The sequence below is a fragment of the Heloderma suspectum genome, chromosome 1 (assembly GCF_057233095.1).
Source record: "Heloderma suspectum isolate Gila_16-S chromosome 1, 16-S_ref, whole genome shotgun sequence".
Lineage (NCBI taxonomy): Eukaryota > Metazoa > Chordata > Lepidosauria > Squamata > Helodermatidae > Heloderma > Heloderma suspectum.
Window position 1 is genome coordinate 342568362 of NC_139458.1, and position 23627 is coordinate 342591988.

Below are 23627 nucleotides of genomic sequence, written 5' to 3' on the forward strand. Positions count from 1 at the left end.
GGAGTTCTGGCTGGTTCTGGCTGAAACCCAGAATGGATGCACAGCCCCGCCCCACAGAAATCGGAGCCACCAGCCTCCACTGCTTTGTGTGCGTGTTCTCTGGGCGGGAGATAACCGCGAGGGAAGCCGTCGGTCCAGCCGGGGAGCATTTCCCCTTCCAGGATGGTTGCGACTCGTCTTCCTGGACGGTCACAGCGGAGCGGCAGGCAGGCGGCTGAATGGGGGGCCCCAACAATGTCCCATCAGGGCTGCGGCTGGTGCGTATCCTTCCTCTCTGTCCTTCCAATCTTAGCAAGTTGCTCCTATCGCCCACTGTTGGATTTCCTTCTGTGGGCTGCAGGGAAGGCTGCTGAAAAGCAGGACAGGGCAGCCCCTGCTTACTGGAACACGAAGAAAAGATGGCTTTGGAGAGCTGACTTAGGCACTGATCTTGAGAGGATGCTTTGGCCCTGATCACGGGAGGGAGGGAGGGAGGGAGGGAGGGAGGGAGGGAGGGAGGGAAGGAAGGAAGGAAGGAAGGAAGGAAGGAAGGGGACCAGGTTAGAACAAGAGCAGAATGGATTAGCAGCACAACACAGTCTAAGCAAAGAAAGGGGCTAAGGTTATATTTCTTTTTAAAATGAAGTTTATTAGGTAGCCTGGATATTGGGATAGAAATGCAGAGATATCTAGAGATCTTGGTATTCAGGGTGTTCATGATTCCAGCTGGAAGATGAGACTGACTGTTGAAAATGTACTATGGTAAGTCCACCCAGATATTCTGAGTAAACCTTTCAGAAAAGTTTGTTTGACACTCGTTTTAAGCTGTCATCTTGACGGCTTTACACTTTACTAATATCACCGTACTGGCGGGGGGGGGGGGCACTGAAGTGTTTTCATTCTCAAACTTACCTTGATTTTGTTATAAGGCTGGTGCACAATGTGAAGACTATTTTCTTAGTTGGGGAGGGGGGAGATCTTCTGGGGCATTTCTAAATGTGTCTATGTCAGCGCACTGGACCTTTCCCAAGCTACATAGAACTGTGCAGATTCCTGCAAGCCCCCCGGATGTTAGCAGCCACAGTTCCAATGGCAAGGTCCAAAACAATGTCTTGCATAAACGGTTCCCATGCTAGTTGGTAGATGTGTTCCTTGTGGCCAACCCCTGGCAGCTCAGTGTTCCTGTGCTAAATCAGCCATGGGCAAAGCTGCCATTTAGACCCTTCCTAGTATCATGTGTTTCTAACACAACAAGGGGACTCGGTTGCCAGCTGCACATTCTCCATCCTATTGGGTTGCTGGCTGCTCGTCTGTGAGGTTGGGTTGGAAGTTTTTTGCTTACAATGTGCAGGCCACATGTACACAGCTTTTGTTTGGGCTTTCCCCTCAACCTCCCTCCCTCTCCGAAAGTGTAACATTAATTGGGCCCCCAAAGCTTAAAAAAAAAAAAAAGGAGCAAAACTGTGCAGTCACAAGTGTTTTCCGTAGCCAAGGTCAGGAGAGACTAATAGCATCAGAATGAGCCTGATGACAGAAAATGTGCAATGAGGCGTAGGAATTATTCCACAATTGCACCAGAAGGACATCTTACAAGTCATGTCTTTAAATTACCTCAAAAACTTCTATTAAAGATTTGTAAGTATGAATAAGAAAGAAGTATGGTCTCATTATTATTCAGAGTTCCAAAGGAGGCTTTGTTACATAGAACTGATTCATTGTAGAGGCTCAAAACAGCATTCCCAGCACACGGATCAGACACTTTCCTAATAGGAATTGTGTGTTCTACCACTAGCTTTTTATTTTTTTCTCTGGAATGAGTCCTTTAAAAAGAAATCCATACTGAAGTTGTCAAAACATTATTTTTAAAGCTAAACAAGCACTAATTACAACAATGTCATTGTATTTGTTGCAGAAGTATACTAGAGTGATTGAAACTATGTCTGAATCACTTTAAAACTTTTTGACTTGTCTGTTTGGAATACTTAGATGTCTGTAAGTTGCCAGTTGTTGAAGTTACATACTAGAATCAGAAATTGATGGATCTGGTATATACAGTTGTTCCTAGTGGAATTATGATCATAGATGTGCTGGGTGGGGGCAGGGGGAGGAGAGAATTTTTTTAAAAGAAGCAAATAGTCTCTTGGATCAAATTTCTATGAAATGCATCTCTTATATAGCATGATCCTAAATGCAATGCCTGGATCCAAAAGGCCTTCCAAGTGGCATCTGATGCAGCTTGAGGGACTGGACTAGGAAGGGAAAATCAGTTGACCCCTGATGAGAGGGGGGCTTTTCAGGTCCTGGCTATTATGTGGAATAGCACTTTGGAATCAATATTTGGCCTCAGATTAACTTGAATCTGTGAAACTGGCAGTCCTCAATCATTGACTTGGTTTCCCATTACCCAACATAGCATTCATATGATCACTTGAGAAAGGGGTGCAGAAAGCGTCTTTAAATCTGAACCAGGCATATTATATACTTAATGTAAGATAGCAAATGGTTTCTGATTATTGGAGACAATAATGGCACAAAGGCAGTGTAGGCTCTGAGTGGGTAGGATGAGGGGAGGTGGGGGCAATAACCTCCCTCAGTCAGGGAATGGTTGTTGAAATATTTTGACCTAACGGATGGATAAATTAACAGAAGAAATACGTACATAGGATAAATGACTGGGGATTAAGATGCATCTTGAACAAGAATGTTTTTCATTGGTTTTGTTTTTTATCCATTTTTTTGCTACTTAATCTTCACATGATTCTTTACAGCTTAGGCCCCCAATGGTGATCGGCCAATTCCACACACTTTTCTTTGGCTCGGTTCGAATGTTCTTCCTTTGGGCTTTGCAGTTTATGGGAACGAAGGCTTACACTTCAGTTGTGAGCCAGACAAGAAGGAAGTTAATCTATTCTGTTACAACCAATTCAGGCCTATAACCCCACAGGTAAAGCTTTTTTCTCCTGTAAGGGGTTCATTTGCCTATTCAGTAGTCAAAATGTCTGTAAAGATTTAGAGCTGCTCTACACATTACAGAGAATGAAGTAGCAGAAGTGAGGTCTGTACTACTTCGGACTGCAGGTAGGACATTGCATTTTTTTAATGTTCCTTCACCATGTGCTTTGTAGTCTACAGTTGCTGTATACCAGCCTTTCCCAACCCAGTGCCCTCCAAATGTGTTAGACTACAACTCTCATTATCCCCTACCAGCATCTGGAGGACATCAGCTTGGGGGAAGCTGCTAATACAAAGTTACTAGTTTTCTGCATAAGAGAATTGCATCAAGTAGCCTTCCCCAACCTTAAGCCCTCCAGGTACTTTGAACTTCAACTCCCATCAGCCCCAGCCAGCATGGCCAATGGTCCAGAATGCTGGGAATTGTAGTCTGGAGGATACCTACCGGGTTCAAGTAAAATTTGAAAGCTAAGTAATTTTGCCATTTGATTCTGCTGAATATATAAACTCTAAGTATAAGGTTTTGAAGGCTGGTAGTACCATTAGATTAGGATGCAATGCAAGCCTCCCTCTCTTCCTGCAAAGAGCTTTACAAGATAGTATCTTCAAGATATTTCTGAGCACTGAAGATGCTTTCCCATCCTATGGGGATGCAGCTGGAAATGGAGTTGGTTTTAACAGTAGAGGGAAAAGGAATACCCACTTATTCTCCCTTGGCAAAATAGGAAGGAACAAAGGAATGCACCTGTGTTATGTCTGTGCAGTGTAGCTGGCATGAAACATATTGCCCTATTATCTATATTTTAGTTCAGTTGCCTACATATGCATCATGCCCGGGAGATATTTTGTTTGGGGTGAGCAGGAAGTACATCAGACTCTACGGGTAGATCTCTGTGTGATTTGCAGCAGATTGGCAAGGATTTCTGACTCCCCAGTTGTTTAAAAATAGAAACAACAAAATTATTATCCCTGGCTTAAGTTATACTGCTGAAATAAAGACAGCTTGAGGCAGGATGGAGACCAGGAGTGGATTTTTGTGTGGAAGGACTATAGACTTCCATTCAGTTCAGGCACTCAGAATAAATTCCTGGGCTCCAAATTCTTTAATTCTAAGTGCATGTCTTTTGCACTTGTCTCCACCTGGTGGATCTCTGGGTTTTACAAGGTAGATCCCACAAGTGAGAAGTTTCCCTACCCCTGCTGTCAGTTGCACATACACCCCTCACAAGGACCCTCTGTGAATGGGCTCTGTGGAATGGGTTATTCCTTTTGAACATAGGAAATGGCCTTTTACCAAATCAGGCCATTGGTCCAACCAACTCAATATTGTCTATGGGCACTGGCACTGGTTCTCCAGGGTTTCAGACAGGGGAGTCTCCTAGTCCTAACTGGAGATACCAACTGGAGATAACAACAACCACCACCAATGGACATGCCAGTGACTTTCTGCCTGCAAGTCACGTGCTGTACTACTGATCTATGGTCTCTCCCAGAAGTAACACTGCTTGGTTGGGACATAATATATATAAAGGTGGTTGTAATTTGTGATTTCAAAATCTTGAAGCAGATGCAGACTTTATAGACAACATTTTTGTGAACTCCTAGGGTGGACTGCAAGAAACTTTAACATGAACATTTAGAATAATTACATGAAGACACGTGCAGCTTAATGCTTTCCCCTTGTTAAAAGTATAAGAATTTGGAGAATTTGGTACAAAACTAGGAAAGGTAATTATTAGTCACATAAATATACTGCAGCAGGATAGATTCTACAATAAACAGAGCATTGGAGGGAATGCATTTAGTTTACTCCCAGCATGATCTTCAGTGCATTTTATTTCTTTCCAAAAATTTAAGCAAAATCATGCCCAGCATGCGCCAGTATGCACTGGCATACACCACAGCTCACAACAAGCCACCATGGCTTGAGCCACAAAGGCTTGTTTTGATCGTGCAAACCAACACCATCTTAAATCTTAGAATGTTAATTCTAAGATTTTAAAATGTGCAGGGACATTGTAAAATCCCACATCATTATTCAAGTATTATCAACCACATTGTTGTTGTTAATATAGCACCATCCATGTACCACTCAAGACATGGCATATCTTGAGTGTAGAACTGCACCTTTAAACAGTTGGTTCGTTGGAAGCTTATCTGGGATATCTCAATGAGAAGATAAGTAATGGCAGACAACTTAACCACGACTACCAATCTTCCTGGCAATGTGAGGTCTTGGGAGAATGTTGTGTGTGTTCTTTGGTGCATTCTTCATTCACACAGGCAATAGGTGAGGCCCAACTGGCCTGGCCAGTTCTCTTTTTCTGCGAACTGAATGTGCACCAGAGAATAAGACCCAGAATCGTCTGAAATATGTGGAAAGGATTTCCTGAAGGTAGAATATCTGCAAACCATCAATTTTATTTTATTACTAAATTGATGAAAGGTTAATTGCAACAACAACAACAACAACAACAAAAGAAAAGGAAAGGAAAGAATATCAATTGCACAACTAAAATGAAAAGGTTAATTAATAATGAATCCAACTTTTGGAATAAAGTGTAATAGTGATTTTCCATATAAGTGCAACTTTAAAAATAGTATTTTAGGATTATTTACGAGGAACAAAAAAAGAAATCACATGACACTCAGATGGGTGTCTGTTATCAGGCAGAGTTATACATGATCTGACAGCGAAGATTCTGCTACACTTTAGGTATTCTGGGCTTTACAGCTCGTGATTGTACCAGTACCTGGAGCCATTTTTCATCTTAGTGCTGCATGTAAAAGCATCGCTCAGGCAGATATCCTCCAAAGGCCTGCCTACACCATTTTTTATCTTCTCTCTGTTCTGTTAAGGATCATGCTTGAAGCTGTGGCTTTTTAGCTTCAGAGTCAGCTCTTTGGTTTCCAAGTGAACCCACTCGACAGATGTGATGCAGGAGCCCTTGATAAAAAGTTTCACATTGCCAGATGGTAGCAGAATACTTTGAAAAGACGATCTTCCTTATTGCTATGTACACATTTACGGTGATTACAAATATGTTGTGTATTGCAGAGATTTTTGAGATCTTGTGCAGAAGGTTGGGCTTCTTGACTAGTCAGTAACTTTATTGTTATAATGACTTGATCCTATTTACCATCATACTTCTTCAGATAACAAAGCTTTGTGACACTTTAAAGACTACGGGTTGGATCCAGATTTAAGCTGGATCAATATGCTTGTGGTTGACTTCCTCAACTCTTCGTTCCCGTGGCACCCCCTCCAGCCCCCTAAAAATGTTACACAGTGACCGAGTTTGGATGACATGCTGCAGCTTGTCGTGGATTATTTAACCCATGATGAGCTGTAGCATCCACAGTCACCATACTGAATATGCAACCTGTGCTCAGGGGTTGTCATGTCATGCAAACCTGGCAAGACTGGGTTATGTGAGGGTTATTTAACCCTCACATAACTCATGCTCACCAGTTCGCACAACACAACAACCCCCGAGCACGGGTTGTATATTCAAAATGGTGGCCACACATGCCTCACACACACTGCAGCCTTAAATAACCCATGGTGACCTAAGGCTATGGATCTAAGAACACTTAGTAAGCTATCTTATGCATATTTAGACAGAAAAAGGTCCTACATCTCCCAGCATTCCCTACCAGCATGGCTGGCTGGGGCATGCTGGGAACTGCAGGACTTTTTTCTATCCAAACATGCATAGGATTGCACCTTTAATGGAACTAGGTGCCATTGAACACAATGGGACATAATTCCAAGTAAACATGCAGAGGGTTGGCTGCTAAGTCTATTGAAACATGCCTATAGTAAACTCTTCATCTGAATGTTTAGGATTGCATTGTAAAAAAATCAGAAGTTTATAATTTGGCTGACTCAAGTAGGAACAAAGAAACCAATCATTATATCATTAAAAGGACATTAGCAAGGGGGGAAATCTAATTAAAAATACCAGAAATATTTAAATTAACTAAATGTTTACTTACATTTTAGCTAGAGAAAATGAACTAATGTTAATAATTATAAAGACAATAATCAACAATACCTGAAGAACTCAAAGCTATAACAATTGGTCTTGAATTATTATATTTATTGAACTCCACATTCTAATATAGTTTTAAATTCTGTAAAGTAGTTTCTCTCCAAAGTAAAATTATCTCTGTTCTTCACCACATGTCAAGTACCTTTAAACCACAGTGCTGAGACAATCCACTTACCTTGTCCTATTTTCCTTGTTCTTTTACCAACTGCTTATCTTTAATATAAGACTCTGCTAAATTATTTCCTCTCTTATTGTTTTATATTCCTTACTCATGCAGTAACTTGCCAGAGATATTTCATGCATAGAAAATTATCTATGGTGGGAAGAAAGAGACCTTATTATTTCCTGTAGTATTAGATAAGCACCTGTTTGTTTTGACATCAGTATGAGATTACCTGTCTGATAGAGGGTTGTCATACTGTCATGCCAATTGCATTCGTCTCATAGATAACTGTTAGGGAAACAATAAGGTCAAACACCTCTGCCAGTTTTCTGACATGTGACCTTGGGCAAGTCACTGGACATGTTTTTCCTTTGCATACTGTGTCTTTATTTATATGACTGTAAACTCTTCATAACAGAGAGCCTGCCTCTTACAATATTGAAAACTATAGAAGTCTTGGCCAAAATGCAGCCTCTGGCTGTTACTTGAATACAGATCAGCAATAATTAATATTTTAAATTTCCTACGTAGTAAATCATCTCTTCAGCTGATTGAGCTACACTTTAAATTTAGGGCCTTTCTGTATGATAAAAAAGCATCTAGCAAATACATTTTATCCTATGTGTGATATTCCCACAAGCCCAATTCATTAAACCCAAGAGGAATTTCTGAATAAGCATACATAGAACTGGTGTGCACATCACAGACAGGATTTGTAATTTTCCCCCGATCCAACATCGAATTTACAAAATCAGATCGTATTCTGTCATTGATAGGTGCAGGCTGCAAGTTTCCTTGAATTAAATACAGACCATAACCTAAAACAACCTGTCTGAACTGACTTAGAAATTATCAAACTACACAATGTAACGCATTACTTTTTCTTAGACAGCATTGCATGGGACATCCAGAACACATTAAAATTGCTATGGTACCATTGTACCCAAGTGCAACCTGGTTACTTCGGGGCGATGTTTTCCCAACAATTTTCAACCAACACACGTCACACATTTCATGCAAAGCCAATGCACACAAGCTGCCTTCGAAGATGCTCTTGTGTACTTTCCCTAAGCATATCTTCAACATGGCATGTAATGTTCATGTCCTCTCTTCTGTCTGCCACACCCTGTTGTCTCTTCCCCTTAACCAATTTTAGATTCAAAGCCTCTTCATGTACAGCTCTGTCTCTGATTTTAGGTCTTTAATGGAACAAGGCCACAAGGCCAAGTCTTGCAAACAGGAGATATAAACATCAAGTGCTCTTGGCTTTCTCATAATCTTCCCAACAGCAGTCCTACCATGGTGTCTTTGCATAAGCCAGTAGACAAACAGTTATAAATATATATATGGAACATTTTAAAAAGTCACTGATTTGCAAAAGCAAGCCATATGAAGAACTGCTGGAAGGGAAGGCAACAGAGAAAGCTAGACTAGGCGGTATGTCCAGTCCCTTTGCTCATCAGTCTTGGGGTGGTGGCCCATGTCAGGATGCAGGGAAAAAACGTATTTGAAAGCTAACATTTTTCAGAACTCTACAAGAAATCTCAGTCCAGCTATGCCAAGCAGTTGGAACTATATTATTTGAGACATTAAGAACACATCCTTCATCTAAAGGGCTCAGAGTGGCACTTTTTCATTCCAATAATTTATAGGCTGGATTAAGAGAGAGTGACTTCACCAAGGTCATCTACTAAATTTCACAGATGAGTGTGGATCTGAACATGCCCCACTGCCCCACACGGTTCCCACCTGACATGTGAATAATCTGTACTGGGTAACCTTTAAGCCATTATTAAAACCAGTTCTACTGTATTTAATGGGTGAACAAAGAGTGTAGGATTAATGTCTACTGATGTCTCCTATACTGATTGAAAATATTGTATTTGTGGTCTTACGTTCTAAAACAGTTTCTGCAATAGCTTAATGTTTTATGTTTCTACACAGAAATGAGTTACATTCTTTGCAAGTACCATGTGAAAAAAATACCTGCTCTGAATTGGACTTGTCAACATTTTTTAAAAACCAACCCCTGCTTTTGTGGTTTTAAAAACAGCTTGATGTCAAGGGGGGCGGGGGGCGGAATGCTTATCTCCATGCTAATGAAGGGCTTTCCAGGCTGTTTTCTACAGATCCAGCTATTATTAAGGGCACAAGAATTGCCCAGTTGTTTTTCCGACCAGTTGTCAATTGTACTTTAAGGGTGCAATCGTATACATGCTTAGACAGAAAAAAAAATCCTACAACTTCCAGCATTCTCCAGCTAGCCATGCTACCTGGGGAATGCTTGGAGTTGTAGGACTTTTTTGCTATCTAAACATGCACAGGATTGCACACTTGATGTCTTTTGTTTGGTTGCCAAGTGCTTATTATTGTTTTATCAATATCCATCCATGTTTCTACTTATATACAGAAGCTGTTTGTTTCAGATTTCACATTTATGATCTCAGGTACAATAAAAACTTTTTATTCTTAACAATATGGGGTGTGTGTGTGTGTGTGTGTGTGCATTGAACAACCTCTACCTGTACATTGCAGATTCTGGTTACAAAAAATTAAGAGTGTGAACCATTATTATATCCAAGCCCATCCTGATTCCTGCACATGGGCAACATTTCATGAAGAAGAGTACACGTGATTTAACAAACACACAGTAGCCCTGTCCCATCCCCTGCTGTTAAAGGAGTGATATTTCAAAATTAAAATTATCTGGAAGCAGTGGAGGGGTGTTGTTTTTTTTTTACTACTTTTCTTCCTAGAGCTGCCATTTCTTTCTCCCACTACAGCTCCTGCCAGCAACAGCTGCATGATAGGCAGATATTCAACCGGTTGAAAGTTCACCATCACTACATGAAAAAACTTCACCTAATTAATTTCTGCTGTTAACATGCCAGGTGCTCCACCAGAAATCAGTTTGGCAATGCTTAACAACATGCACCTTGAATAGTATTTCTCCTTGCTTTCCCCACCACAAAGATCATTTGCTGCTTTGCATTTCAGCAATCCCCTCATTTCCACTCTTCTATACTTAATAGCATTATTTCTCCTGCAAGCATCACTCAGCAACTCTAAAAACTGATGGACAAAATGCAGGAATGCCTACTAGGTCACATGGCTTTGAAAAGGCCAAAGAAATTAGCCAAATTCAGAGCCCTATGGATAGCTCTATCAAAAGCTATTAGCCATCGGAATAAACAGAACCTCCATGAACAGAGGTTGTTTGCCTTTGAGTGCTAGACGCTAGACGCTGGGGGCTAACGAAACTGGAAGTTCATTTATTATATCTTTGTTTCAAGTTTCCAATGACATCTGACTGGTGTGTTGGAAACCTTGTTTAAATTTACCTGGTAGTAAACACTATTGAAAGCAATAGGACTAACTTCTGACTCGGGATGATTCCAGATGAGGCTTCTGTGGCACTGTTGTCCTCAATCACTCATGGAATTTTACAGGGTATCCAGTTGATGTTGTCTATGACCCACAACCCTCTTGAGATTTTTCACCATTTCTTCTGTCTTTTCTCTTGCCACAAATAATCCATTAAAATATAAAAGACTGAATAGCTGCACAATGCCTTCTCATTGGTAGCACTAGGACCTTGCATATGTAAACACCCTAATTCATAAGGCTACCTATTTGAGCCACCATATTCTTTGTTACACACTCCCCACTTGCCCAAGTGGTGAAAGTTTCAGGAGTGGGGTTATCCATTATAGTCTCCTTTGGATGACAGCTTACTAGAGACCTAAGGTATTTTTGAAATATCTGCTTTATTCACATAATACCCAAGCGGAGCATCAATGGAGGCAAGGAGGCACATCTACAATACAGCAGATCAGCTAAGCCTCATCAGATCCAGAGAGAGAGGTCCACATGCCCATGGTGCTTGATGCGCATACATATATACATCTTCTCCCTCCTTGGATGGATACATGTGTCCAGGATACAGCAGGTATATCTCATCTCTCGATTTCATTGGACCATACTGGACTATTAACCATCACGCTGCCTAACAAAGAAATGGGCAGAAATTCTCCCCCAACTTTCTGTTTCCTCCTCTTCATTTGGAACCTAAGGCTTGTGCCCTACTAAGGACTAAACGATGGATGTAAGTGGAGGAGAGTTCCAAGTGGAGTTCGAATTCCATTCTTCCAAATTTGCACTGAGTGAAATCCAATCCCCGTGATGCTTATATCTTCAAAGACATGTAAAAAGCAAGTGTTCCATATAGTCTTCTCTTTGGATTCTGATTGGACTCCTCCATGTGTGGGACATGAGTGATGGAAAAACATGGAAATTAATGTAAGAACAGAAACAAAGGGCTAAATCTACACATAGCATTTATACTGTTATCACGCTCTTATAACTATTGGTACCCATTGGTGTCATGTTTACCAATAGTTATGATAATGGTATGATAACAGTATAACTGCTATGTGTAGATTCAAGCACTCAGGGTTAAACTGCTTTGAAATAACCAGGCCCTCTCTACCACAAAAGTTATTTTGCTCAGTGGAAAGGCCTGCTCTTTTCCTCATTGGCTGCTGAGATAAAGCTCTGTGGTTTTTAATGGGGTTGTTTGGTGAGTGTGAAAAGAAAGATGACCACAGGTTAAAAAAAATTTAAAAGCTGTCCCTCTGGACTGTAGCCAATGTTAGTCATACTTAGAGCAGACCCATCAAAATGAATGGGATTCAGGTTAGATTAATGCTGGATACAAGCCATTGAATACAATCCTCAGGGTAGTATCCAACATTAGTCCTACTTAGAGTAAACCCATTGAAATGAACTTAAATTAGTTGTAACTAATTTAAGTCTCACTCATTTCAATGGGTCTACTCTACATAGGACTAACATTGGATACTGCCCTTAGTGTATAACTTTAGAATCATAGAATCATAGAATAGTAGGGTTGGAAGGGGCCTACAAGGCCATCGAGTCCAACCCCCTGCTCAATGCAGGAATCCAAGTCAGAGCATCCCTGTCAGATGGCTGTCCAGCCTAGTCTTGAATGCCTCCAGTGTGGGAGAGCCCACCACCTCCCTAGGTAATATCCTTTGTTCACCAGTAATGACAAAGAATTAGCATTCTCCTACCTTTTCTCAGACCAAACGATGCTATCCAAGTGGCAGAATTTAAAGCAACATGCTACTTCCCAGCTCAGATTAGATGATTTGCTAGTGAGACAGGATAAAGAAGTTTGAACTGGGCAGTTGGAACTAGGAGGAAGAGCAAAGGGAGAATTTTTGGTGTATCAGGCCAGAAAATGAAAAAGGTATCGTTCAAGAGATCTTCTGAGAGATGAAGGGCTGGAACAGAACAGTGGTGATGGGTAAAGCACTTTGCTGTATGCACATTCTACCCATATGCCATCCTTGCAGTACTAATTAAGAAATGCCCTCCTGGATCAGGCCAAGTGACTATCAGATAATTATATCCAGTCCAGCATCCTGTTTTCCACAATGGCCAACAAGATGCCTCTAGGCAGCCCAGCAACTTATAGTCAGTGGGATACCAGAGGTTCTATATAGCCATAATAGCTCATGGCAATTAAGAGACCTACACTTTATACATTTTTCTAATCCCCTTTTAAAGCCATCAGTGCTCCATATGGATACTGCCATCAAGGTAGGACCTTGCTATTTTATTGTTGTGAGCCGCCTTGGGGGGGCTTCTGCCCTGAAAGGCAGCGAAGAATTTTTAAAAAATAAATAAATAAAATTGGGGCAAAAATCCAGGGCCCAACTCAGCAGAGTGAGCAGAAGGGGCTCCAAACACAGCAAGGCTGACTCACCACATTTTAAAATGAAGAGGCGGTGAAATAAAGAGGGAGCTGTTAAGATCAATTATACCCAAACCCCAACCTTATCTTGCGCACCACTATTGGCCATCATCATCATGTGGCAGTGAATACCATGAGTTATGCAACCCACCACACGAGTCAGCCCATTCATGTGTAGAGTTAGCACATCAGCAGCCTGGTTGAGACAGATGAGCTAATAACTGACTACTAGCATATAAACTCTAAATGGGAATGGGACATACTATGTGGTAGTTATGTTAATATGTGATAGGGTCTCCAGGGAATGCTTACATAGGCAAGTGCTTTACCCCTCACCACCTTCTCAAGCCTGTCAGTTCTAAGGCATATATTCATCTGTCAGGAGTTAAGGGGTGTCAGCCAGGGGTATGAATGTTCACTGAACAGTTACTGGAATGCCATTACGGACACACTGTTGGGCTTCAACTGGCAGAACGTCTGCATGCTTTCGACAAACTGATATTACAGGCAGAATTTCAGTAAGTGCAGGCTGTTTAATTTCTCTCCATCAAAAGCTTTGAAAGACACAGGAAGCTTGCCCCAAATATTTTAACCATGTGTAGCTTGCTTTTCTACATTTTTTTTTTTTTTAAGAATAAGAGCACGCAACGCTTGCAAAGCTTTGAAACAAAAGGGAGTCCGCGAGTTACACCGCTGAGTCTTTAAAATCTAGGAGAGACTAGGAATTCAATGAGCCAAACTCTTCTCGCCACGGTATCTCTAGCAACTGAATTTATCTGTCTCTGTAGCTATGCGTTTAAGAGCACAGGAGTCATGCCAGATCAGAAAAAAGTCTGAACTTTGCCAGAAAATAAAATAAAGATAATAGCCCCCGTCTAGTTTCTGTTGCACTTTTTGGACAGAAGACATCCTTATTTCAAAGCGCGGTAACGAAAAGCCTCTTGACACTTAATCTTCCCCGGTTTATTTGGTGTTTACATTCCTTCGCAAGTCTCCATCACTCTTACTCCGCAAGTGAGACCAGGGAACCGGAGGTTTCCCTGAAACCCCATTACGGCTGTGGCCCCTTTGTTCGCCCTTCTCCCTTCCGCTCACGAGATGTCGCTGCCAGCGCGTCGCGTGTCTCGCGTTGTCACGCCCCAACGCGCATGCGCGCCACAGCGGGGCGTGATAGCGGCTCTGCGACACCGCGCCGGAAGCGGAACCACCTGGGTGACAAGACTGGGCAGTACTAGTAGTGGTGGTGGGTTCAACTGCCGGGCTGCCTGCCTTGGGTTGAGTCTGTAGCGCTATGGCGGCCTCGGGCCTTCCGCCCTTGCCCGCGCAGTTCAAGCCCATTCAGCATTTCCTGAGAACCGCGCAGGAGCTCGAGAAGCGGGAGCCTGTGGTGGCTTATTATTGTAAGTGAGAGGCGTTAACGGCCTGCCGGGCCCCGCCCGCGTCGAGCTTCGCAGCATCCCCTCCCCCCGCACAAGGAACTGGGAGGGGCTCATAGGGGGATTTAACCGCCCCCGCCCCACATTCAAGCCATCCCCTCCCTCGCCGCCTTCCCGCCTCAGCGCGCCTCACTCAGCGAAGCCCCGTGCTGTATCTTGCTCGGTATTGGGGCGTGGGGGAGCTGTTAGGGCCCTGCTTAGCTCTAGTTCAAATTTAGCTGCAGGCCACCCCCGCCCCCCAACTCACTAGGTGGCCCCAGACGAGCCACACGCTTCAGCACACCTCCCCCCAGCTGCAGTATAGGGGTCAACAATACTGGCTCGCCTTGCAAGCCCGATGTAAAGGTTATATGGAACGTGTATGAATTGCTTCGAGCGCTCCGTGTGAGTGGTGTGTTCCACATGAGTGCAAAACGTGGGTGGTTTGCATGCTTCCTAGAGCATGTTTGTGAGTAAAATGTAATCAACATTTTGAGTATGGGGTCTGACCAGGAGGGTCTGTTAAGTATAAATGCACTCCCATGTGTTCTGTATTAAGAGTTTTGACTCCATGTTTGGTCCCTTGCTCTGGGGTAACGATGCCATTCTTCTGTATTCCATTTTCCCTTAGTATTGCATGCATTCCTAAGTTTCTCAATACTCTGTGCAGCCCTGCTTCGAGCCTTTTGACTGTTCATGTTAGTCTAAGGCAGCTAATCAATTTTCCTTGTTTCCTCCCCCCCCCCCAAAAAAAACCTTTTTGTTGTTCAGCCATAGGACAAGCAAGAGGGTTGTGTGTTAAATTACATGCTATCGTGCATTCCTTGAATCAAGTGAAATAAGTAATGTCCCCAAACTTAGCAATTTCCTTTTCCACAGTTTTAATCTCTAGAACTTAATCAGTAGTATGATAGTATTGCTGCTGCATTTCACTGGCTGATTAAACAAGCTACACGTAGGACTTAATGCTAGAAAACAGCTTTCAAATATTTGCATTTATTTAATAGATTTATATAACACTGAATGTATTTAAAAATATATCTAAGGGGTTGCAGAACATATTCAGGTGTTTGGTCCAGGAGTACAGTCTGGGGGGTGGTCAGCCATATTGCTCACTAGCCTCAGATTCGTCAGCCTGCTTCATCAAGTAAAATAAACAGACGGATATTTGAAAATACACACACACAAGGAACAAACTAGCATGCGGAAGAGTGGAGGAACTTTGTTCAGTTCATGCTAACGTTCCTTTTTCTGAAGTCCCTGAAGCTTCGTGTGAAAGTTCAGGAAAGAGAAACTGTAGATCTTTCAGACACTGCTTCTGGCTAGAGAGATCGATTTCAGTTATGCTAGTATTTTCAAGGATATATTATTTACTAGGACATAAATATTACTCTTTAGTGGGAAGAATTTAAATAAAATAAGTGTGCATTCAAAATAGCTGATTTTATTGACACTTGCAGACTCAAGAAGCAAGTCCAACTGGAGTTCAGTGGGCTTTGCACCCAGGTAATTGTGTGTAGGATTGCAGCCATACTCTGTGTGATGATGAAGTCACTTGTTATTGGCTTAGATCCAGACAAGTGACAGCTGAAGGGAATTGGTTTGAGGTGGCCTTTTAGCCCCAGGAACTCACTGAGCCCCATGAAAAGCCTCTCCTGAGGATTGCAAAGCTTTCTCAGAAGGTGTCTTGTCCTGATTTTTGAAAATACCTCCTGCTCCTCAGCACACTCTGTCGTAACCCATCCTGTTCAGAAGGGGCCCTGATCTTCAAGAGAGGCTTTTCGAGAGAAGGGGGGAGGACTGCTGGAGAAAAGAAAGGAATGGAAAGTCACCTATCAACATCCCTCTGAATTCAAGCCATAAAGTTTAATGGATTGTCTAAATGTATTGCTATTCCTTAGTCCAAAGAGCTACTTCAGGCACACCTAGGCAGTTAGGCATATATGTCCTGTGATATATTTAACTTTTTGTATTTGAACAGTGGATGCCTTTCCCCATGCAATCTACTTCTGAGAACTCTCCTCAAGTTTCCAAAACCGTCTACTCCAGCTTCCTGAATTTGGTGCCTTCCAGATGTCTTGGACTTCACGTCCCATCAGCCCCAGCCAGCATTGCCAGTGGTCAGGAATTCTGGGACTTGTAGTCTGAAACACCTAGAGGGCACCAAGATGGGGAAGACTGATCTACTCCGGACAATAATCCTCTGTGGAAAGGCCTCCTTCAGCATGATGAACTGGTTGTGTTGTTCTTTAGATCCTAGCTATTAGAGGGATGCTTATTTTAAAAAATATGAGTTTCTTCAGGTTTCTCTTGATAACGTTTATCTCCAAACTGCTTCTAAGCCCAAATGCTAAAAACGTCCTTTGCTTTTTAAAGTTGACTCTATTTTCAAGTTTTATTTATTTTTCCCAGCTAGCAGCAACTAAAATATACTTAGGCTTAGCAGCAACTTATCTCACATGAGGTATATCTGTTTTTAACAAAACAATATATTTATCCTTAAATAAAACAAATAGTACTAGTTATGTTCATTATCATTCATTTAATGTTCCTAAAGTAAATTAAATTTAGCTTTGATAGGAAAGCAAGTATTGCAGACTTGTAAATAAGCCAGCGAAAGTTACTAGCCTGTAACCCAGGATTTGTTCTTGGGTTACAACTCTAGTTAGTTGGGGAAAAGACAAGCCACAAGTCCAAGTTCAGATGTAATGCTAACCAAACCAGGGATAGAGAGGCCCTGACTTGTTTATCCATCCCCATGGGCAGGGGGAGCCAAGCAGGAGCGGTCAAGCTGCTTTCACTAGTATGCTGGCTTGCTCACAGTAACTCAGGGGTTAAAAAAAAAAAAAACCTCTGGGCTGTTGTTGAGTGTAAACTGGGCCAATCTCTAAACTGAATCAATGCCTCTACTACATACATTGAGTTAAATAGGAAGCTTTTCTATGGAGTGAAGAACCATCCTGATCATTTTTCAAATATGAATATTTACCGTCTACCTATCAGACATACATTTTCAGTTGATGAAACTGTTCTAGCCTGCCAGGTATTGAACCTTCCTTTGACTTTTCACTCGTATGTAATTCATTATTACTCTCTTTTGCCTTTTTGTCTTTGTGAGGGCGAGGCTGGGCTGAAACAGTAAAGCAGGAAGGGGCAACAATGGAAAGAAAAGACAAAATTCTCCATTGTGCATCATCCAGTATTCTCATGCTTAGGCCTATAGCCACTTCCCTGCGCGTAAGACCCATTGCACTCAACAAAACTTATTTCTGGGTAGGGATCTATAGAACTGCACTATTCACTTCAGTTTGCCATGGCTGCTGGTCATAGGAAACATCCAGTATGGGAATATTGTAAAGACATTTCCTTTATGGATTAAAAAAAAAGGAAAGCATTCAGAATATATAAAAAGACAGATGAAAAGCCTGCTTGTAAGAATTGAATAGGCAGTGCAAATAATACTCTATTTGGGCATTATCCTATGTGATCTGCCCTGGGTACTCCTAAGCCTCCGAATGTGGAGGCTTACAAGTATCCTATGCAGAGCCGGAGGCACGTTGTGCCTCCGGCTCTGTATTTAAGCTAGATGGGCCTATTCGCCTGTCTAGCTGAGACTTCCGGGAGGAGGAGGGAAGGAGGCTAGGGCAGCCATAGAATTGGTTTTATGGCTGCCACCCTGGTTCCTCCTCTCCCCACCCTTGGGAATGCCCCTTTTCCCCATCTCCATGCTCTGTTTTCTGAGTGCAGAGAGGTGGCCAGTGTGGTTCTCTCCGTGCCAGCTATGAGGGGGATGGGGGGAGTGCAGTTTCCTGTCTCTGAGGTCGGAGCCAAGAAACCAAACAGTCATATGTCCCCACAGACACTGTCTAGGGGACATAGGATTGCTCTCTTAGTTGTAAATGAACCAGTAATGTGGGTTTTCCAAACATTTTTGAATTGGAAGATTTAAATGTTATATTATGTAGATATTTATTAGAATACTTGTAAAAATGTAAAGACCGTAGCATGTACTTCCATTATATCGTTTAAATGTAAGGGGAAAAAAAGGTACTGAAAACTGTTGACACACTAATAAATTTTATCGACCCAAAAAACTGCATGATATGCTGATAACCACATTTTCAACACAGTTCACATCTCTTCCACTGAGGTTGTTGGGGCACCTTCAGTTTTGCTGTCACTACTCATTAGTTCTATTTCACACTGAGACATATATGTATTTCAATGACATACACGTATTCTCTCACATATTTGCTAGGGATAATCACCTGGGGGAAAAAAATTCCACAGAAGAATTAAGCACTGGAAAAGTTTCCACCCACATCACTGAAATTAATATGGTTTAGTGGTCAGATTTGCAGCATTGTCAGGAAATATATGGAAAAGTTGCAATGAGAAACTGAATTTAAATTCACCTTTTTCTCCCTGTTTTTTTCCTACCCCCTGCCCGCCCCTCAGGCAGTGCCTAATTGCAAGTCTGTAATGCAAGTTCTACAGAGCAGCTCTTCAGATCTTCTGAATGAGCATGTGCCATTTTTGGAATAATGAGCTACTGACTATCAGCAGTGTAGTACTGCTCTGTGCATTCTCAGAGTGAAGCAAGAAGAGTAGAAATGATAATATGAAAGCCGGATGAAAATGGCTGCTATTGCAGTTTGAATGGTGGTTAAATCTTGTCAGCTTTACCAGTTCATTTCAGATTTGAAAAACTTTTTTGATAGTAGCATGTATAACTTGTTTTTTTCAATTTATCGTGTTGTAAAACCAGCTGCTGCCTTCAGAGAACAGGATGTTCCACTGGAGTTCATAGTTCTTAGAGTGCATATGCAAGTCATTTGACACAGTTTCAAACATTGCTCTGTCCCTCAACAGCATGGAATTAATTGGGGCCAGTGCAGAAGTTGCATCTACTTGCATCTACTGCCAGATAAGAACAGTGTATAGGGAGTGAATCCCACTTTTACTCAGAGATCCTTGCAACACCAACGAAAGCACAGTTTGGTCAGTTTCTGAATTGTGCTACTTTTAGGGATGTCAGAGAATTCCTCTACGAATCTCGGGGAGGCCGAATGCCAGCGCATTCGGGCCCCCTGAAATTGGTGGAGAAACGGTCTCCCCCCCCCCCCCCCCCCGGGACGGGACTTACTTGTGCGAATGTCCCTGGCAGCGGTTTGGCTGCAACCCCCGCCATTTCCAAGTTAAAAAAAAAAAAAAAACGTGATAGGCTATGTAAATGTTTACGTAGCCTATAACGGCTGAGTGAAAAAAAAAACACCTGTGCGTACGCAAATGGCGGCACCCACGGGCGCCGCCATTTGTGTTCCTTATTTTGGCACGTCTAGTCTACATAAATAGTTACGTAGACTACGGCGAAAATATGGGGAACGCAAATAGCGTTCCCCTTTTTTTCGCCCTAGTCTACGTAAATGTTTACGTAGACTACACGTGCCAAAATAAGGAACGCAAATGGCAGCGCCCGTGGGTGCCGCCATTTGTGTATGCGCGGTTGTTGTTGCTTTTTTCACTCAGCCGTGATAGGCTACGTAAACATTTACGTAGCCTATCACGGCTGACTGCATAGACGCAAACGGCGGAGGCTATGGCCGCTGCCATTTGAGTCCCGGCAGGACAGGATTCGCGGCCGGAGGGACGGGGCGCCCCCCCCCCGGGCAGAATTTGGGGGGGGGATGGGGCGCCTCCCTGCCGGCCAGAATTTCGGGGGGAGGGATGGAGCACCTCCCCCCCACTGCGAATCAACTTTCAGGTTCAGGTAAGTGACTTTCATACATCCCTAGCTACTTTCCATCTACTCTGCATGCTTCCTATTTATGTATTTATTTCATTTCTATACCGCCCAATAGCCGAAGCTGTCTGTGCGGGTCACAAAATTCAAACCAGAAAGTACAACATAAAACAATATAAAGTATAAAAGCTTAAAACTACAATATAAAAGTACAACCAGAATAAAACCTAGCAGCATTGTAGAGATTTAAAATATAGATTTAGAACAACAAAGCTAAAAGGCTAGCGTGCAAAAATACTGGGAAAATAAAAAGGTCTTCACTTGGTGCCAAGAGGAGTACAAGGTAGGTGCCAGGCGAACCTCTCTAGGGAGCTCATTCCACAGCCATGGTGCCACAGCAGGAAAGACCTTCCTGGTAGCCACCCGCCTCACTTCCTTTGGCAGCCACTAAGCCATTTGGAGCTTTAAATGTTAATACCAGCATTTTGAATCGGGGCCAAACAAGGACTGGCAGCCAGTGCAGCTGGAAAAGTACTGGCATAATGTGATCTCGTTGGCCAGTCCCTGTTATCAATCTGCCCTTTTTTGCAACAGCTGAAGTTTCCGGACCATTTTCAAAGGCAGCCCCATGTATAATGCATTGCTACAGCCTTAGTGGGGGGGTGGGGGTGGAGGTTTAGGTTATCAGAGCATAGATAACTAGCTAGGCTATCTCTGTCCAGATAAGGGTGTAATTGGTATATCAGCCTAAGCTGATAAAAGGTGCTCTGCACCACCAAGTCCACCTGGGCCTCAAGTGACAGTTCTGGGTCTAAGAACACCCCCAGACTAAAGGAGTGCAACCAGAACAGGTTGAATATAACGTAGCTGAGCAGACGAACCACCCACTAGCAATACCTCTGTCTTGTCTGGATTGAGTCTAAGTTTATTGGCCTTCATCCCGTCCATTACCATGCTCAAACACTGATTCAGAACAGCCACGATTTGATGAAAAGAGAGGTAGACCTCCTAGCAGCACAAATCCAAAGCATTTCGCACCTATTCTGTCTGAACAGATTTTCTCTGGTAAAACAAGGATAGGAGAAGCAATAGGAAAATGTGGGAGGACTACAAATGAAAGACAACGTCATCTGGTCCCACTGTAGAATTCTGTGTTTGAAGCAGGATGCTTGCAGAATAAAAGCCTTTTATGGAAGTACCCTCTTTCACTATATATTGAGATATGCAGGTCAGCCAGAATGAGTGATGGGGAACTTACCCTTGGCTCAGTTGTCAGGGAGATCAATTAGCAATTTAGACCTTAGCTAGTAGATAAAGGAAACTAAAGCAGCACCCAGATAAACCCAATGCACCCACAAAGCACTTCTGTGCATATGTGGTGATGGGTGTTGATTTTTCTTTTCTGGTCATAATCCTACACACCTCAGAGGGTTACCTGATTTTATTTTATTTTTTATGGGTAACCTCAAGTGATGCTTTAGGTCCTGGCTTGGTTGGGCAACATACTTTGTGTCACATCATTACAGTGCTTGTTTCCAAACTCCTGCCAGTTTCTATCAGTGATGTAGAGTGCATATGGGATAACATTCATCTGACAATGTGAAGACAGTAGATGACTTGTACTAGATGTTATGGAGAGGGATGGCCAGAGGGAGCTCTACATAGGGTTTTCATTTTTGGCAGGAGCCTCGTATTCTTTGTAACATGCAGTTCACCCTAAATGTTAGCATGGGGCGGGAAACTTGAAGGCCTCAGTAAGATTAATGTTATAGGAAAGATTTAATTGTAAAAATGTCTATTCCACCCTCCCCTCTTCTCTGGAGGAGTTGTAAATTGTTCCAGGAAAACCTGTAGATGAGATTCTGGCCTTGTGAATATGGATTAAACCCAGTTTAGGCCTTCAGTTACCAGTAACTTTTATGCACGTTCTTTTTTATTCTCCACTTATATTGATATTGTAAAAGAGCTTGTGCCTGCTAGGGAGCTAAACTGTCTAAGAACTTACCAGTGAAATCTATTAAGACTTTTGAAAACATTTTTCTTGAATTTGGTTTGAGCATTCAGCGTTATGTGTAAAATGTTTAGTAGCAATTGGAACTGCTTTCCACACGTAGGCAGTATCAACACACTGGTAAGGCAGCTCAAAGGAGTAGAGAGTTGGATCGTTCATTACATTCTTAAAAATCAATCTTATGACATCAAACCAGACTTGTATAGTAGGATCACAACTGTCACACTACTTGTTCAAAGATACTCCAGAAATGGATTTCATTGGAAGGTACATTTGGAATCTAAATCACTGTCAAAGTGGATCTGGGGTAACATATGAGATACACAAAACATTCACGGGTTCATTAAAATAGCTTGGCATGAGCAAGTAGGAACCATAGCTCAGTGATAAAACATACATTTGCATGCAGAAGATTCCACGTTCAATCCCTGGCATCTCCCGGTAGGATTAGGAAAGAAACTTGCCTAAAAACGTGAAGAGCACCTGCCAGTCAGTATAGAGAATACGAAGCCAGGTGGACAAATTGATTCAGTATGAGGCACATTCCTATGTTCCCAAGTAGAATAGTTTTACAGTGCTTATTGTATAACAATTTGTTTTAACATGCTAGTGCTTACAGGCTAATCACTGATGCAGACATACTAGTTAAGATGTTTAATCTTGCCCCTTTTGTGTTTAATCAACAAATATATAGATATGCATATTGCTTTTTGGTACAAACTTTTTTTGTTATGAGCGCGTGTTTGTCAGGCTCTCACAATATTAGAACACAAGCAAATGAAGCTCAGTTGAATGACTAGGTTAACTGAGTGTAACTTTTATTGTAACACATTAAATGAAGCCAAGAACACTATTAGGGCCCAGCATGGTTCATGCTGCCTAGCTGCAGCATAAGAAGTACATTGTGAACATTGGATGTGCCAAGCAAGAGGCATCTGCTCCTTCTCAATTTACGTTATGTTATATTATGCAATACTTTTTTTTTACATGAAAGCACATCTTAGATTTTCTGACACCCAAAATAAGCATTTTGTAGCATTTTCCTTTTAAAAAGTAATTGTTCGGAGTATTTAACAACCTGGGAACAAGGTATTTAAAGGTAGCCCATCTGCTTTCTAATGAACCTGCCCAGACTTTGACTGGCCTCAAAGGCTCTGCTCTAATTCCACCTGACCTCTGTCTGAAGTAAGGCAGGCCTTTTTAGTTGTGGTGTGCCTTTGGAATGCCCTTACTGAGGAAGCTTTTATGTCACCATCAGGTGAAAATCTTTATTTACCCAGGTTTATTGTCATGCTGGAGTGCTTAACTGCCCTCTGATTTGTTTAAATTATTATTTTACGATGAATTTTGTGCTGTAAACTGCTCTGAGAGCTATGGCTGAAGAGCTAACAAATGGCATAAATAAGTAGCAAGGGCTGATTTTTCTTCAAGTTTTTTTACATTTTCATTTTATACCAGACACTGCTTAATGCTTACAAGTCTCAACAGTTTTGTCAGTTACATTAGTACTATATTACATTCAGCCTAATT

The 23627-nt window shown here is 42.1% G+C and overlaps 2 protein-coding genes across 2 annotated transcripts in view; both read left to right on the top strand.

Moving 5' to 3' along the window:
• Positions 1-1575: 1575 nt before the first annotated feature.
• On the top strand, positions 1576-6039 carry GJE1 (gap junction protein epsilon 1). Its single transcript, XM_084817355.1, is given in 5 exon segments — positions 1576-1614; positions 2748-2811; positions 2814-2923; positions 5648-5900; positions 5903-6039. Coding segments are annotated over 5 exon segments (603 nt in total).
• Positions 6040-14139: 8100 nt separating this feature from the next.
• Positions 14140-23627, top strand: part of VTA1 (vesicle trafficking 1) — a 41944-nt gene continuing 32456 nt past the window's right edge. The window contains exon 1 of the mRNA XM_084827714.1: positions 14140-14328. Within this exon, the coding sequence (XP_084683840.1) occupies positions 14220-14328 (109 nt within the window). The 5' untranslated portion in view covers positions 14140-14219. The remainder of the gene's footprint in view (positions 14329-23627) is intronic.